The sequence below is a fragment of the Heloderma suspectum genome, chromosome 2 (genome assembly GCF_057233095.1).
Source record: "Heloderma suspectum isolate Gila_16-S chromosome 2, 16-S_ref, whole genome shotgun sequence".
In the NCBI taxonomy this organism is placed as follows: domain Eukaryota; kingdom Metazoa; phylum Chordata; class Lepidosauria; order Squamata; family Helodermatidae; genus Heloderma; species Heloderma suspectum.
This window is the reverse complement of record NC_139459.1, coordinates 18702000-18718572: the sequence shown is the minus strand read 5'-3', so window position 1 is coordinate 18718572 and position 16573 is coordinate 18702000. Positions and strand designations below refer to the sequence as shown.

General features: G+C 47.0%; 1 protein-coding gene across 1 annotated transcript in view; it reads right to left on the bottom strand.

Annotated features, from left to right (window-relative positions):
- DCC (DCC netrin 1 receptor) overlaps positions 1-10470 on the bottom strand; it is a 1145836-nt gene extending 1135366 nt beyond the window's left edge. Inside the window, exon 1 of the mRNA XM_084829640.1 lies at positions 10392-10470. Coding sequence (XP_084685766.1) covers positions 10392-10470 — 79 coding nt within the window. The remainder of the gene's footprint in view (positions 1-10391) is intronic.
- Positions 10471-16573: the final 6103 nt, after the last annotated feature.

Below are 16573 nucleotides of genomic sequence, written 5' to 3'. Positions count from 1 at the left end.
TCGTACATCCCTAGTCTGCAGCCGGATTTCTGGCCGTGGCCGGACTGCTGCGGATGCAAATGGTGGCCGCCGTAGTGGCCACTATTTGCATCCTGCCAGGCAGCCGTGATAGGCTATGTAAGTATTTACGTAGCCTATCACGGCAAAGAGCAGGAATGAAAACGGCAGCCGCTACGCCATTTGCGCCGCTGCTCTTTTCGTGATAGGCTACGTAAATATTTAAAGGGTAAAGGCAGCCACGCAAATGGCCATTTGCATCCCTGCAAGGAGCCATGATAGGCTACTTAAGTATTTACGTAGCCTATCACGGCAAAGAGCAGGGACGCAAATGGCGGCTGCTACGCCATTTGTGCCCCTGCTCTTTGCCGTGATAGGCTACGTAAGTATTTACGTAGCCTATCACGGCTGCTTGTAAGGATGCAAATGGCCATTTGCGTAGCCTATCACGTAGCCTATTTACATAGCCTATCACGGTAAAGGCAGCCATGCAAATGGCGGTAAAGGCAGCCGTGCAATTACTTATGTATTTACGTAGCCTATCACGGTAAAGGCAGCCACGTAAATGGCGATAAAGGCAGCCATGCAACTACTTACGTAGCCTATCACGGCAAAGAGCAGGGGTGCAAATGGCGTAGCGGCCACCATTTGCATCCCTGCTCTTTGCCATGATAGACTACATAAATACTTAAGTAGTCTATCATGGCTGCAAGGCCGGGAGACCAGCCTCCGCTGGCGGAACCGCCGCCAGAGCTGCTGCCACATCCGCCCCAGGTAAGTTCCGTTGCGGGGGGATTTCGCAGGGGGGCAGGAGGCCATTCTGCCATGGATTCTGGGGGGCAGATTCTAATGAATCTGGCCTCACTGGAACCCGTGGCGGAATTCTCTGACATCCCTAATTATGTGGCCAAAGTACTTCAGTTTTGCCTTTAATATCATTCCCTCAAGTGAGCAGTCTGGCTCTATTTCCTGGAGTATGGACTGGTTTCATCTTCTTGCAGTCCAATTCTTTATATTGTTGTTGTTTTTAAATTCTGATTTTATGTAATTTTAATATTATTCATGATTTAATTATATTTTTAGCTTTTGTATATTTTATTTATATGTTTTAACTGTACACATTTGTAATGTTGTAAAGCCACCTTGAGTCCCAGTATTAGGGAAAAGGTGGGATGATGATGATAGCAATACTCCATTCAGAAGCGTCTCCTGACCCTCTTTGTAGTATTTAGGGAGGTGGAGAGGCCGCCGTGGAGCGGTGGGGACAGAGATATCTGCTTCTGCCAGATCAGTTGCATGTGCCTAAATCTGGGTGTCTATTCCTCTTCCAAACTGATATGCACATGCAATCTAACTGAGGGGGGGTTGTGACTAGGGATGTGTAGATCAGCAAAACTTGAGCTTGCTGAAGTTCTCCAAATTCCATCCCAGAACTTGTTCAACTTGAGTCTTTATCAGATTGCAAGCTTTATTTTTTTTCTTTTTGTACGAAAATCTGTGTGTATTTCCATGCATATTTTCCTAATGTACATATCGATTGTGCACGTCTTTGAAACGTCTTCATTCTTCCCCCTTGACTAAATCATATTTGTGTGCATTTTTCAAAGGTATGCATGCTGTCAAACACATCTGAGGAGGTGGCGCATATCGCATTGCAAGCTTGGAAATGTACAGACTTCAACCACAGATTGTGTCTGAGTCTGTGTTTGATCCTGAAGGTAAGTTCTGGATAAATCCTGATTTTAAAAAAATGAACTGACTAAAGTCAACCATCAAAGCAGAACCAGTGATGAATTCCAAACATCATGGAATTTAACAGTAAGTGGCAATCCATGTCCAGTAATTCATTTGCACCATGATAGCTCTTCACTGTTTTTCAATGCTTGCTTTAACTGAGGGACAAATGTGCACTAAGCTATAAGAATCATACCTCTAGCGCACGTATTAAAAATAACTGAAGACACTGTCCCCACTTATCACACACCTGGTACCCTGTCAAGAGTTCCAGAAGCTACTCTTTGAGGATTTCCTTAGTATCAATGAATACTGTTCTATACATAAATCATCAGACTGCAATGGATCAAAATATGTATATTAGTTGAAAATCTGATCCACACTTAAAGTTATTGCTATTTGTTTTTCTCTCTGACCAAGAATGCCCTGGCTAATACATTTAAGAATCCCTCATGCAAAGTAGCCCTATCACCTTGGCAGTGTGGGGAAGTTAACATGGGAGCTGAGGGGTTTGCCCTGGTGGCCAGTCATTAGGGATGTGTGTATAAGCAAAGTCAAGCTTGTTGAGTTTCTCCAAATTCACCTCAAAGCTCATTTTGACATGTGGCCATATCAGACCACAAGCTTTTGGTTTTTTTCTCGTGCACATCAATTGTGCACGTTTTTTGAAATGTACACATTTTCTCCCACTGATTAAATGCATGCTTTTATGCATTTTTCAAAAGTATGCATTCTTTCATTTTTCAAATGTACACATTTTTTGCTCACATTTTTGTTATTGTTGTTCAGCAAATTGCATTGTAAGTGGATGAAGGTATGGACTTCAACTGCAGATTGTCTTTGGGGCCATGTTCAGTTCTGGGAGATGAAAACTGGAAAAAGTATGGCCAAAACCAAACTGAAACATATTTCTCATACATCCCTACAACTTTTCCATCCATAAGAACTCTTATTCACCTAATTTCTCACCTGTTCGTGTGTTACTTCCTCACTGGTGCTGTGGCAGTGAGGGAACTCCACTAGGGATGTTGTGAGCACCTGACTGGGTCCAAGAGTCTGGCAGACTCCCCTGCATCCAACCCCCTGGACCACGCTCGCCAAGCCACAGAGTGTTCACATGCACGCTTGTCGGGCACCGCATGGTCCAGGAGTGCCCCACAGCCGCCAACCCCTCGATGCCACCCACCATTTTTATGCCACATGGGGGCTCCATAATTTCCATATATTTAATGTTGCACAACATGGCCTCTAATGTCGTGGGAATTGGCCTTCTACAGACACCATTTTGCGCAACATTAGAGGATCAGTGAGTGTCAGTGTGGTATAGTGGTTAGAGCATTGGACTAAGATCTGGGAGATCCAGGCTCTAGTCCCCACTTGGCCATGGAAGCTTACTGGGTGACTTTGGGCCAGTCACAGACTCTCAGCCCAACCCACCTCACAGGGTTGTTGTTGTGAGGATAAAATGGAGAGGAGGAGGAGGATAATGTAAGCTGCCTTGGGTTCCTTGCAAGAAGAAAAAAGGTGGGATATAAATTCAACAAATAAATAAATAAGCATTAAATATACAGAATTTACAGAGCCCCCATCTTGCGTAAAAATGGCAGCTAGCTTTGAGGAGCAGGTGGTTCACAGGGAGGAGGACGCAGCTGCAGGGCACTTCCAGACTGCTCGCCAAACCCTCCAAGGACTGCGTGGCCCGGTGAGTGGGGGCAGGCAGCAGCGTGGCTCAGCGAGCTCTCGCACTCAGTCAGCATGGGCAAGTCCATCCATCCCTAGACTCCACATTGGAATATTTTCAAATCCATGAATCAGGGCTCCCTCTGTACAACTGACATCCATTGAGTGGTATTCGACATCTCTCCTTTGGATGAACAGAAACTGAGTGGGGCTTCGGTAGGATTCGAGATCAGTGTAGATGCCCTGGCTCCTCCAAACATGCCTTGGATTGTGGCGTTATACTCCTTTGAATATATTTGACTACAGAAGCATGACATCCAAATATGTACTTTGGTCCTGCTCAAAAGTTTCCTGTTAACATTCAAAGAGATACAAATATGATGAGCAAAAGAATATTTTTCTTCCTATGGTACCAGCATTGTCATTAGAAGAATTCCTTTAATCAGTATTCTCTCTGTTCTTCTGCCCAAGTTTAGCAACATGAATGAAATCCACCATTCCCTGACCTTCACTGAAACAAGGAAGCATGAATTATTTCCTTTTGCACTCGCTGCAGTTAATGGGGTTGGGTGTTTGCGAACATGAAAGCAAAAGGATTTGTAAAGTCTTGTGGGGGGGATGTATTGCTTGTTTAATATATTTTAAAATGTTGATTCGTTTTTTAAAAAAATTCAACTGGCATACAGGGGATCACTTTGATGGAGCTCCCTCTGGTTTGCTCACAACCCTTACCAGGGATTGTTGACAGATGACCCATCAAATGCTCATTTCTTTGTCTCCCAAGCCCTTATCCCTCTTTATTTTTGTACTGAAAAGGACAATCGGTTTGGCCTCCTGCCTGTTCCTTTTGGAACAGCAGTTGGTGTGCCTAGTGGTCTCCCAAGTACCCATTGGCTATTAGGCAGAATGTGTCTGTCCCCCCCACTTTTTTAAATCCCATGAGAAATATTGCATAAATTAGAGGATATTGTTGCGAATGATGTCAGGAATAAATTTGCTCTTCTTGGACACAACCGTCAAAAGGAAGGAGGGATTGTAAAGAGGAGCTTTGACAAAACCATTCCCTTCTCAAAGGCACAGATGCAAATGTACTCTCCTGCTAGGGTGTCGCTTTGATAAACCTTAGCCAAACTGGATTGTGGGGAAAGAGATATCCTGAAAGTAAATGGCTCTGGCTGCCAGGTCCGTATTTCAAAAAAGAAAAGAAAATCTGAGGCACTCTACAGTTTCTGGAATAAGGATTACCGCTAGGGCTGCCCCAATCTGTCCACCCATTTAAATTCTGAGTGCATGTTTGGGTGTGGAAGGAAGGGCAAAATGTTTTTGCAAACCAGTCCTCATCTTGTTCTCCACCTTTTGCGTTCAGATCAGCTGCTGCTTCAACAGCATTTGAAAGAACAGCAATGTCACTTCCTGGGAATAATGAACCAAGCCAGTTAGGAATCAAATGGTGAGGGTAATGATGTTGCATTGCTACATGGCCAATCAGATTTTGCTATGTAACAGCATCACAGAGCAAACTGAGAGTGAGGGCACTGCTTCCTGCATCACTCTGAATGGGAAAATTCTTCATCCTCTTCCAGAATGCCCTTCCTAATCGTCAAAACAGAGGGTGTTTTTTGCTGTTGCCAAATGTTTTTTGGGGGAGGTGGGGAATGCTTGCCTGGAGCTGGATGGACAAATCTGTCCATTTCAGTTCCCCCTACATTCTTCTCTCTCTCTCTTTTTTCCCCCCATGTTCTTTTTGTCCTGAACATGGAGAACGTTGTGAATTTTGTTAAATCCTTATCAGAACTGAACAGAAATGAAATTCTGGCTCCTCCCTCGTTTATGGGCACCACTCTGCGATCCTGGTCTGCTTATACAGCAGAAGGAGAGACCAGAATGGAAACCAGTGATGGGGGGCTTGCCCAGCTACCAGAGAAGTGACACTGCCAAGTAGTTAAAGTATATGCAGCAGGATTGATAACTTCTTCTTTTTTTAAAATCTTCAAATGGCAGACCACTATTGTGTCACACAAAGCCCTTTTGAAATTCCCTGGAGCCTCAAGAGCAATTTTCCATGTGGGGTCGGGGAGCAGCTTGTCCCTGGAATGCAAGTCAGGGGTCATCCAAAATTAAGCACTTTTGAACCCCATCCTTAAATCTCTCCTGGTGAAATCAAACCTATTCATCTGGTACGCAGATCTGGTCACGTAGTCCTTTGGTGGATCCCAGTATCAACCATTTGCTTTGTACAACCCTATGGCTTAAGTTCCTAAACCATTCCCTCTTCCCCAAATTAATGTATGCTGACAAATTAAGTCTGCAGTCCTACAGCCCATCAGCTGGCATCCGACAGGTCTAGGATGTTGCAGATGTGTGGATATAAGATGTTGAGGAGCTCTGCCAGCAGGGCAGCACTTATACCCCTGGAGGAGACCAAGAAACTCCCAGTAGGTTGGAGGATCATTGGAGGTGTTTTTTGAGCAATAGTGGGGAAGGGTATTCTAGGCATGTGTCAAAGGCAGACTGGGGAAAGCCTTGGATCCACAGTATCCCAAGCCATGCGTAGGGCCATCTCAGTCATGGCCCAGCACCTCGGGAATCCACTTCCATCAGGAGTTCATCTTTGCAGGTCTTCAGAAAAGCTCTGGAGACCCACCTGTTTTCATTGGCCTTCCTTTAAGTCTGGGCCATTTTTGTTTTTTTTACTGGTAAGTATTGTTTTTATTAGTTTTAATTGGCAATCAGGTTTTATGGATTTTATTGAAACTTGTTTGGTGTGTTTCTTTGTTTTTAATGTATCCACCTTGTGTGGGTGTATCTTGTATGCATCCTTGAGAGGACTATACCTTTAAAAGCAGCCTAGAAATAATTTCTGATTTAGATTTAGATATTCAGATTCCCCTGACAAGCCCCTTATTGGGGGTGGGGGGACTATGACAGCTTTAGAAAATCCAGATGGAAGATTAAAAAAAAAATGTTCCACCAAAAACTAGCAGGGCTTTGGAACTGGCCCTTCCTCCTACCTGCACCATAGGATTGATCTATAACTTGCTTTTCTTTAAAACAAACTCTGAACTGTTTTCCAAGAGCTCTGAGTCACAGCTATAATATCAGCTGCAGCTGGCAAAAGAATTCATATTCATTATAAAAGTGTAATTGAATGACTGTTGTGACCCAGTTTTCCCAAGAAGGGAAAAAACAGCAAGGGAGAAAGATGGCATGTTACAGGAGAACAGATAAATCTGCCCAAGGCAAGAGCAAATGAAATGTCAGATTCTTAGGACCCACTTCTACGGGACAGTTGAGTTGAACTCTTGAAACATTATTCTAGTCACAAACTCCGTAAGTACTTCCCACATGGCTGGGGTAACATTTCAAAGACTCAGGAACATGGGGATGTACTCTCCATTGTCACTTGCCCCCTTGTCAGGTGATGCAAATGTTACCCCAACTTCATGGGAGCTGCACACTAGGGATTTCATGGGCATCCAGGTAGGGCTCGAGGCTAGGGATGTACGAAAGGGACTTACCTTGTCCCGCAGCTTTTTTCGCGGTGGGGGGGAGGTGCTTCGCTTCTCCCCCCGAAGTTCATGCGAGGGGGGGAGGCTTCCTGCCTCGCCCGGCCGAAATTCAGGCCGGGCGGGAGGCGCCCCATCCCTCGCTGGCGAAAGTCAGGACGGGTAGAAGCACCCCGTCTACCCGGCCGCGAAAAAACAAAAAACAAAAAACCAACCCCGTGATAGGCTACGTGACGATTAACGTAGCCTATCACGGCTGACTTTGGAGATCTAGCTGTGATAGGCTACGTTAATCGTTACGTAGCCTGTCACGGGGTTTTGTTTTGTTTTTTACTTTCCTTGTAATGGCGGTGGCGGCAGCCGGTCAAAAGACTGGCTGCCGCCCCCGCCCCTGACGAAGACCCAACGAACCACCGCCGGGACCCGCCGCCGGAAGGGACATTCGTGAAAGGTAAGTCCCATCCCGGGGGGGTGGCGGGGGTGGCGGAGAATTTCACCGCCGATTTCGGGGGGCCGAATGTGTTGGCACTTGGCCCCCCGAAGTTTCGGGCAGAAATTCTCCCCCATCCCTACTCGAGGCTCAGAGATTTTTCACCGTCACAGTCCCCCAGATGCCAGTCCGCAGACCCCTGTGCTTGCCCAACTCAGCCTGTGCTGAGTCGGGCAAGCACAGCGGTCCCGGCTGCTCCACTGAGCCACCATTCTGCAGATAATGGTGGCTCATCTTTTGACGTAAAGGGCCCTTTTCTTCACATGGCAGCTGTAAATAGGCCCATTTACACAAAATTACAGTCGTAAGTGGTCCAAGTAGACGGCCTGTAATTATGCATAGATGTGCCTATTTATCGCTGCCATTTGTGCAAAAGGTAGGGATGTGTACCTTCAGTGCTGCTTGACTTCCGCAGTTTGCAGCCAGTGCTCTGTTCCGTCCTTAACAAGCCCCCGGAATTCTCCTCTTTTTTTTCCACTCCGAAAAGTATAAAGATAAATCCGTACCGACAACCATAATTCCGGTGCCCAGCCATCTCTGTGAGTCTGCATAACTTCTGTAAGAAAGGCTATTTTTCGTAGATATTTACATATTTTTTCCCCTGCCCTGGGACAGGCAGTAATTACTTTCAGCCAAAACACTTCCTCCTCCTCGGGGCTTCCCAAAACAAGGCTGCCCTACGTGTGCCTGAGCGATGCACTCTTTGTTTAAAGCAATGCTGTTTGAAAGAAAGAAAAAACCTTTTAAAATGACCATGCCAGTCCTGGAGCCCTGCACGATGTATTATTCTCCCTGCTAAGCTTTATATTTCCACATCCAGTGTTGTTGTTGACGTTGTGAGGCTAAAATGGAGAGGAGAACCAACTCTGTGCATGGTCTACTCAGAAGTAAGTCTTATTGAGTTCAGTGCAACTTACTCTTACACATGTCAGCACCCCACTTGCCCCCAGTTCAGCTTTGTATTTCCACATCCAGCTCATGATCAAACCTCCTGTTAGTTATCTCACTGGGAGACTTTGGGCTGGCCTCTAACCACTACACCACACTTTTGTTATGAAACTCATGAAAAAGAGACAGTATAATGGAAAGTTATTTCTGAAGCAGTCACACTTGTACAAATGCAGCATGAAGGGAAAGATTAGCAAGATTCTCTTTGTTTGAATACAAAGCACATTCTGCAGATGCTCAGGGAATGGACAAAATGAGGAATAAACATAGCAGGGAATATGAAGAACTGTATTCTTCTATTATGTGTGTGTATGTGTTGGGGAGATTCTCTCTCAATCCAGCTGTTTCCCTGGAACTCCCCCCCCCATTCACCCAAGGGTCATCTGAGATAACTAACAGGAGGTTTGCTAATGAGCTGGATGTGGAAATACAAAGCTGAACTGGGGGCAAGTGGGATGCTGACATGTGTAGGAGTAAGTCACATTGAACTCAATAAGACTTACTTCTGAGTAGACATGCACAGAGTTGGTTCTCCTCTCCATTTTAGCCTCACAACGTCAACAACAATGCTGGACGTGGAAATATAAAGCTTAGCAGGGAGAATAATACCTCATGCAGGGCTCCAGGCCTGGCATGGTCATTTCAAAAAGTTTTTTCTTTGTTTAAAACAGCTTTGCTTTAAACAAAGAGTGCATCGCTCAGGCTAGGGATGGCGGAGAATTTCTCCCCGAAACTTCGGGGGGCCGAGCGCCAACATGTTCGGCCCCCCAAACAAGTTTCGGGGAGAAATCCTCCGCACCCCCCCGCACCCCGCACCCCCCCCCGGGACGGGACTTACCTTCCCTGAATGTCCCTCCCGGCGGCGGGTCCGGCTGGCGGTTCGTCCGGTGTTCGCGCGGGGCGGGAGTGGCAGCCGGTCTTTTGACCGGCTGCCGCCGCCGCCATTGCAATGAAAGAAAAAAAAAAAAGTCCCCTGATAGGCTACGTGACGATTCACGTAGCCTATCACGGCTAGATTTGCAAAGTCAGCCGTGATAGGCTACGTGAATCGTCACGTAGCCTATCACGGGTGACTTTAAAAAAAAAAAAAAAAGTGTGTACGGATAATGGAGGCCCCCATAGGGAGCCGCCATTCCCGTTCCTTATTTGGTCACTATTTGCGTTGCCCTTATTTTCGCCGTAGTCTACGTAAACATTTACGTAGACTACAGCAACTAAATAAGGAACGCGAATGGCGGCTCCCTATGGGGGCCGCCATTCGCGTACGCGCTTTTTTTTTTTTTTTTTAAAGTCACCCATGATAGGCTACGTGATGATTCACGTAGCCTATCACGGCTGACTTTCCAGATCTAGCCGTGATAGGCTATGTGAATCGTCACGTAGCCTATCAGGGGACTTTTTTTTTTTTACTTTCGTGTTTGCGGCCGGGTGAGGCGGGAAGCCTCCTCCCCGGCCTGAATTTCGGCCGGGCGAGGCGGGAAGCCTCCCCCCCCGGCCTGAACTTCGCGGGGGGAGCAGCAAAGCGCTCCCCCCCACCGCGAACAAGCTGCGAGAAAAGGTAAGTGACTTTCGTCCACCCCTAGCTCAGGCACACCTTGGACAGCCTTGTTTTGGGAAGCCCCAAGGAGGAGGAAGTGTTTTGGATGAAAGTAAATGGAGACGGAGGATTTCAGTTTAAAAAGAACACCCACAAACAAGGGTGGTGAGCACAATTCATTTTTTAAAAAAACTTACGTATTTATTATCGAAACATACTACACTGCGTTTTTATTTACGAAAATTCTGCTACTCTTTGCAGATGATGAAAAGAAAGCCGCATGACTGCTGGCTCCGGAGGACCTCGTGATGCCATTCCTCAGAGGATTCCGTGGCATGGACTGAAGGGAATTCCATCCCATTTTGGTCTGTGGTGGAATTCTCTGACATCCCTAGCAAAAGGGCCCTTTATGTCAAAGGACGAGCCACCATTTTCCACAAAATGGCAGCTCAGCAGAACAGTGGGATGCTGCATACCCATAGACCACCCGGCAGCTCACCTCGCACAACAACAGGGGCAGGCAGCTGGCATGGATCTGGCGAATGGTATGTGGCGCGGGCAGGGGTGAGTTCAGCCATCCCTACCATGCACAAAAATGCGACTCCCACACAGTCACAGTAAAGTTTAAAGCAGGGGTGTTGAGCCTAATCCCAAATTGGAATCCCTATTTGGCCCTCTGTGGCTCCCCAGATGGCCACACCACCTTCCCCTGCCATGATCCTTTCTCTACAACCACCAATAGTTTGGTAGTGTCCTGGCTTTTGCACATTTTCCTCCTTTCTATAAGGCTGAAATGGCTTTCCTATGACTTAGCTACTGGCAGTAAGTGCTTTAAGCTAAAACCTCCTGTTCGTTGCCTCTCATGGAGGGGGGGGTGAGGATAGGGATGTACGAAAGCGACTTACCTTTCACGGATTATGTTGATGGGAGGGAGGCGCTCCGTTCCTCCCCCCGGAATCCTCGAACGGCAGGCTGTGCTCCGCTTCAGCTCCGCGGAGCAGCCGGCCAGGCCCAGCCCGGCCAGGCCAGAACCATCCGCAGCTGGATTTCTGGCCGCGGAGGGCTCTGGGTAAAAAAACAAACAAACAAACAACCGCGTACACAAATGACAGTGGCTATGGCCGCTGCCATTTGCGTTCCTTCTTTTTACTGTCTTAATCTACGTAAATATTTACGTAGACTATGACGGCGAAAAGAAAGGGGAACGCAAATAGCATAGCGGGCGTTATTTGCATCCCTTTTTCATTCACCGTTTTAGCCTACATAAATCTTTACATAGGCTAAAACGGCAAATCAAAAAGGGATGCAAATAGCGCCCGCTACACTATTTGCATTCCCCTTTATTTTCACCGTCATAGTCTACGTAAATATTTACATAGATTAAGACGGTAAAAAGTAAGGATGGATGAAAGTCCCTTACCTGGTCCCGCAGCTTGCTTCACGGTGGGGGGGAGGCACTCCGTTTCTCCCCCTGACATTCTTGGCGGGGGGGAGGCGCCCCCCCTCCCGGCCAAAATTCAGGCTGGGGGGGAGGCACCCCATCCCTCGTCGCTGAAATTCAGGCCGGGGGGGAGCACCCCGTCTCCCCCAGCCGCGAAATAAAAAAAGTAAATTGGAAAAAAAAAACTTGATAGGCTACGTAACGATTTACGTAGCCTATCATGGCTAGATTTTCAAAGTCAGCCATGATAGGCTACGTAAATCTTTACGTAGCCTATCACGGCTGACTTTGGGGGAAAAAAAGCGCATATGCAAATGGCGGCGCCCATGGGCGCCGCCATTTGCATTCCTTATTTAGGCACGGGTAGTCTACGTAAAGATTTACATAGACTACGGCGAAAATAAGGGCAACGCTATTGCATTACCGTCACGTAGCCTATCACGGGTGACTTTAAAAAAAAAAAAAAAAGTGTGTACGGATAATGGAGGCCCCCATAGGGAGCCGCCATTCCCGTTCCTTATTTGGTCACTATTTGCGTTGCCCTTATTTTCGCCGTAGTCTACGTAAACATTTACGTAGACTACAGCAACTAAATAAGGAACGCGAATGGCGGCTCCCTATGGGGGCCGCCATTCGCGTACGCGCTTTTTTTTTTTTTTTTAAAGTCACCCATGATAGGCTACGTGATGATTCACGTAGCCTATCACGGCTGACTTTCCAGATCTAGCCGTGATAGGCTATGTGAATCGTCACGTAGCCTATCAGGGGACTTTTTTTTTTTTACTTTCGTGTTCGCGGCCGGGTGAGGCGGGAAGCCTCCTCCCCGGCCTGAATTTCGGCCGGGCGAGGCGGGAAGCCTCCCCCCCCGGCCTGAACTTCGCGGGGGGAGCAGCAAAGCGCTCCCCCCCACCGCGAACAAGCTGCGAGAAAAGGTAAGTGACTTTCGTCCACCCCTAGCTCAGGCACACCTTGGACAGCCTTGTTTTGGGAAGCCCCAAGGAGGAGGAAGTGTTTTGGATGAAAGTAAATGGAGACGGAGGATTTCAGTTTAAAAAGAACACCCACAAACAAGGGTGGTGAGCACAATTCATTTTTTAAAAAAACTTACGTATTTATTATCGAAACATACTACACTGCGTTTTTATTTACGAAAATTCTGCTACTCTTTGCAGATGATGAAAAGAAAGCCGCATGACTGCTGGCTCCGGAGGACCTCGTGATGCCATTCCTCAGAGGATTCCGTGGCATGGACTGAAGGGAATTCCATCCCATTTTGGTCTGTGGTGGAATTCTCTGACATCCCTAGCAAAAGGGCCCTTTATGTCAAAGGACGAGCCACCATTTTCCACAAAATGGCAGCTCAGCAGAACAGTGGGATGCTGCATACCCATAGACCACCCGGCAGCTCACCTCGCACAACAACAGGGGCAGGCAGCTGGCATGGATCTGGCGAATGGTATGTGGCGCGGGCAGGGGTGAGTTCAGCCATCCCTACCATGCACAAAAATGCGACTCCCACACAGTCACAGTAAAGTTTAAAGCAGGGGTGTTGAGCCTAATCCCAAATTGGAATCCCTATTTGGCCCTCTGTGGCTCCCCAGATGGCCACACCACCTTCCCCTGCCATGATCCTTTCTCTACAACCACCAATAGTTTGGTAGTGTCCTGGCTTTTGCACATTTTCCTCCTTTCTATAAGGCTGAAATGGCTTTCCTATGACTTAGCTACTGGCAGTAAGTGCTTTAAGCTAAAATATGCTCTTTTTGTATTTTGGCCCCACCCTTTTTATATTTAACCTCACCCACTACTGGAATGCATCCCTGAGAATTTCTCTGAAATAGAATTCAAATCTCAGGAGCCAGCCCAAGACATTTTACCACCTGAAGCTAAGGACAAGATGGTGCCTCCTTCTCAGTCTATGCACAGAAGCTGACTGGACTTTCAGCTGAATCTTACTTCAACAATGGCCCTGGGATGGATAGCCGCCTCCACCACACCTGAGGCACCAAGCTAGCTAGTGGGGTGGGGTGGGCAGGACATGTTGTGTGGCATTCACAGCTTGGTCCTCCAACAGAGGGGAACAGCAGGAGACTTCATGAGGAACTGTCAGGAGGCTGCTGCCACTGCCTGAAGTGGTTGTCTCTCTCTGCCTAATGGTAGGGCCGGCCTTGACCCCCCTGGTGTAAAGTCTCCTACTACGTAGGTCTTTTCCTTCCAAGTCTGGGAACTAGAAAAGAGCAAAAGCTACAGATAGGGTTAGCCCCGTCCTTATATATCTGCATTCAATTTGTAGCTCAGATTGTAATTGCAGAAATGGTATAATTACAGAAATACCACCTAGCAATTAGAGCTCATTATTGTGCACAGTTCTATTGGCTCATCTAAGTAAACATATATATTCCCATCACCATTGTGAATCAAGATCAAATTCCCAGTTTCTGGACATCATCCAGTCATCTTCAATTGCATCTGCTCCTTCATATCAACAAAACGTAAAGCAACCACTGATGTTCCACAATTCCAGGCAACAGTTTAAACACTTTCTCTGCAATTAATGATCTGTAATTAAGCTTAATATGATTATATTTATGTCCTCGGAGGTAGCTTGCTGATAATTAGTGTACTAAAAACAAATGTGAGGTGAGCTCTCCCTCTCTCCCACCCCCCCACCCCCTCCGTCATAGAATTCTTGGAGCAATTTGCCAAAAAGGAGACATCCACTATATTTGAATGTCTTGTTGTATTAAAAGAAGGAGAAATGGGGAGGTGTAGGGAAAGGGAGGAGGAGAAAAAGAGAGGTCTGATTGCTGTAGGCAGTTTCAAGGTGTTCTGGAACAGATAAAGCTTTCTGAATTGGACTACTGGCCCATCTGGGCTACTGGTGGGGAAACAGAAGCCTCCAGCCTCAATTTATGTCCCCCCGCCCCAGTTTCTCCTGTACCTCTCCTAGGGATAGATGAGTCTCAGTTTAACTTTCTGCCAATAAAAAAAAATCAGATGTTCCTTCCCATCCCATTTATGAAGACATGAATATGAATTTTGGTAAGTCCTTAAGAAAAACAAACCAAGCAAAATTCTCACCCATCCACACTGACCCAACATAATAGGTACAGCAGTTTCCAGCATGGAGATGACCGTGTTCTGCTGTGCCTGCCATGTAGCTGTTAAGGACAGGGAGTCTGTCAGAATAAAAGAAGTGGTAACCGAACTTCAGCACCACAAACATGGCTGAACAGACAAGGATTCATAGCCAGACGTTTAAGAACCAAGCACTTAAAACCCTGGGCCTAGATAAAGAAATCTGTCAGTTCCCGTTTCTCTCACATTCTTTGTTTTTAATCTCAAGTTCTTTCCATTCTGTTTAGAAATTTGTGAATTTTGGTAAGTTCTTATCAGAAAACAAACTGAATGAAATTCTCACCCCTCCCTCTACAACCTGTCCCCATTCTTCCATCCATTCTTCCTTCCCTGTTACTCTGTCCTGTGGTGTCATCATAATTTTGTCTTCCCTGTTCTTTCCTTTCCTGTTCTTGCCTCTCTGAAGATGACTCTTCCCCAGGCTTAGTAAAATGGTGACTAAATAAGGAACTGAAGGAGCACTAGCAGGCCCTGCTCACTACTGGCACATGGACCTATCACCCTGTCAGGATTCCCTTAGCCCACACTTCACTTCAGTGCCTAAACATACACAGACGAGAGGCTTCAGTCTACAGCTTTTAATCCATTACTTCACAGGGTCATACAGATGCAAATTCTCAGAGAACTCTCCATCTACCAAGGAATGCCTTCAGGGGATCCAAATGGAATTTATGAGAGTTGCCCGCCATTTGAAGAGGTAGGCAGCCTCTCTAGCCTAACTTAAGGGGGGGGAGGTCCCTCTCGTCATGAGGCTTCTAAGCACAGCTTTTCACACAAGGCCAATCGGGTAGACCATCTAAGTTCCACCCCTGCCTTCTCTCTCTTTGCTCTACGCCTGCACCTGGCATCTATTAGGTCAACCTCCTGTTCGTTGCCTCTCATGGAGGGGGGGGTGAGGATAGGGATGTACGAAAGCGACTTACCTTTCACGGATTATGTTGATGGGAGGGAGGCGCTCCGTTCCTCCCCCCGGAATCCTCGAACGGCAGGCTGTGCTCCGCTTCAGCTCCGCGGAGCAGCCGGCCAGGCCCAGCCCGGCCAGGCCAGAACCATCCGCAGCTGGATTTCTGGCCGCGGAGGGCTCTGGGTAAAAAAACAAACAAACAAACAACCGCGTACACAAATGACAGTGGCTATGGCCGCTGCCATTTGCGTTCCTTCTTTTTACTGTCTTAATCTACGTAAATATTTACGTAGACTATGACGGCGAAAAGAAAGGGGAACGCAAATAGCATAGCGGGCGTTATTTGCATCCCTTTTTCATTCACCGTTTTAGCCTACATAAATCTTTACATAGGCTAAAACGGCAAATCAAAAAGGGATGCAAATAGCGCCCGCTACACTATTTGCATTCCCCTTTATTTTCACCGTCATAGTCTACGTAAATATTTACATAGATTAAGACGGTAAAAAGTAAGGATGGATGAAAGTCCCTTACCTGGTCCCGCAGCTTGCTTCACGGTGGGGGGGAGGCACTCCGTTTCTCCCCCTGACATTCTTGGCGGGGGGGAGGCGCCCCCCCTCCCGGCCAAAATTCAGGCTGGGGGGGAGGCACCCCATCCCTCGTCGCTGAAATTCAGGCCGGGGGGGAGCGCCCCGTCTCCCCCAGCCGCGAAATAAAAAAAGTAAATTGGAAAAAAAAAACTTGATAGGCTACGTAACGATTTACGTAGCCTATCATGGCTAGATTTTCAAAGTCAGCCATGATAGGCTACGTAAATCTTTACGTAGCCTATCACGGCTGACTTTGGGGGAAAAAAAGCGCATATGCAAATGGCGGCGCCCATGGGCGCCGCCATTTGCATTCCTTATTTAGGCACGGGTAGTCTACGTAAAGATTTACATAGACTACGGCGAAAATAAGGGCAACGCTATTGCATTGCCCTTATTTTCGCCGTAGTCTACGTAAATCTTTATGTAGACTACCCATGCCCAAATAAAGATTTACGTAGCCTATCATGGCTGACTTTGTAAATCTAGGCGTGATAGGCTACGTAAATCGTTACGTAGCCTATCACATTTTTTTTTTTTTTACTTTACAGGGAAATGGCGGCGGCGGCAGCTGGTCGGAAGACCGGCCGCCGCCCCCGCTGAAACACCGC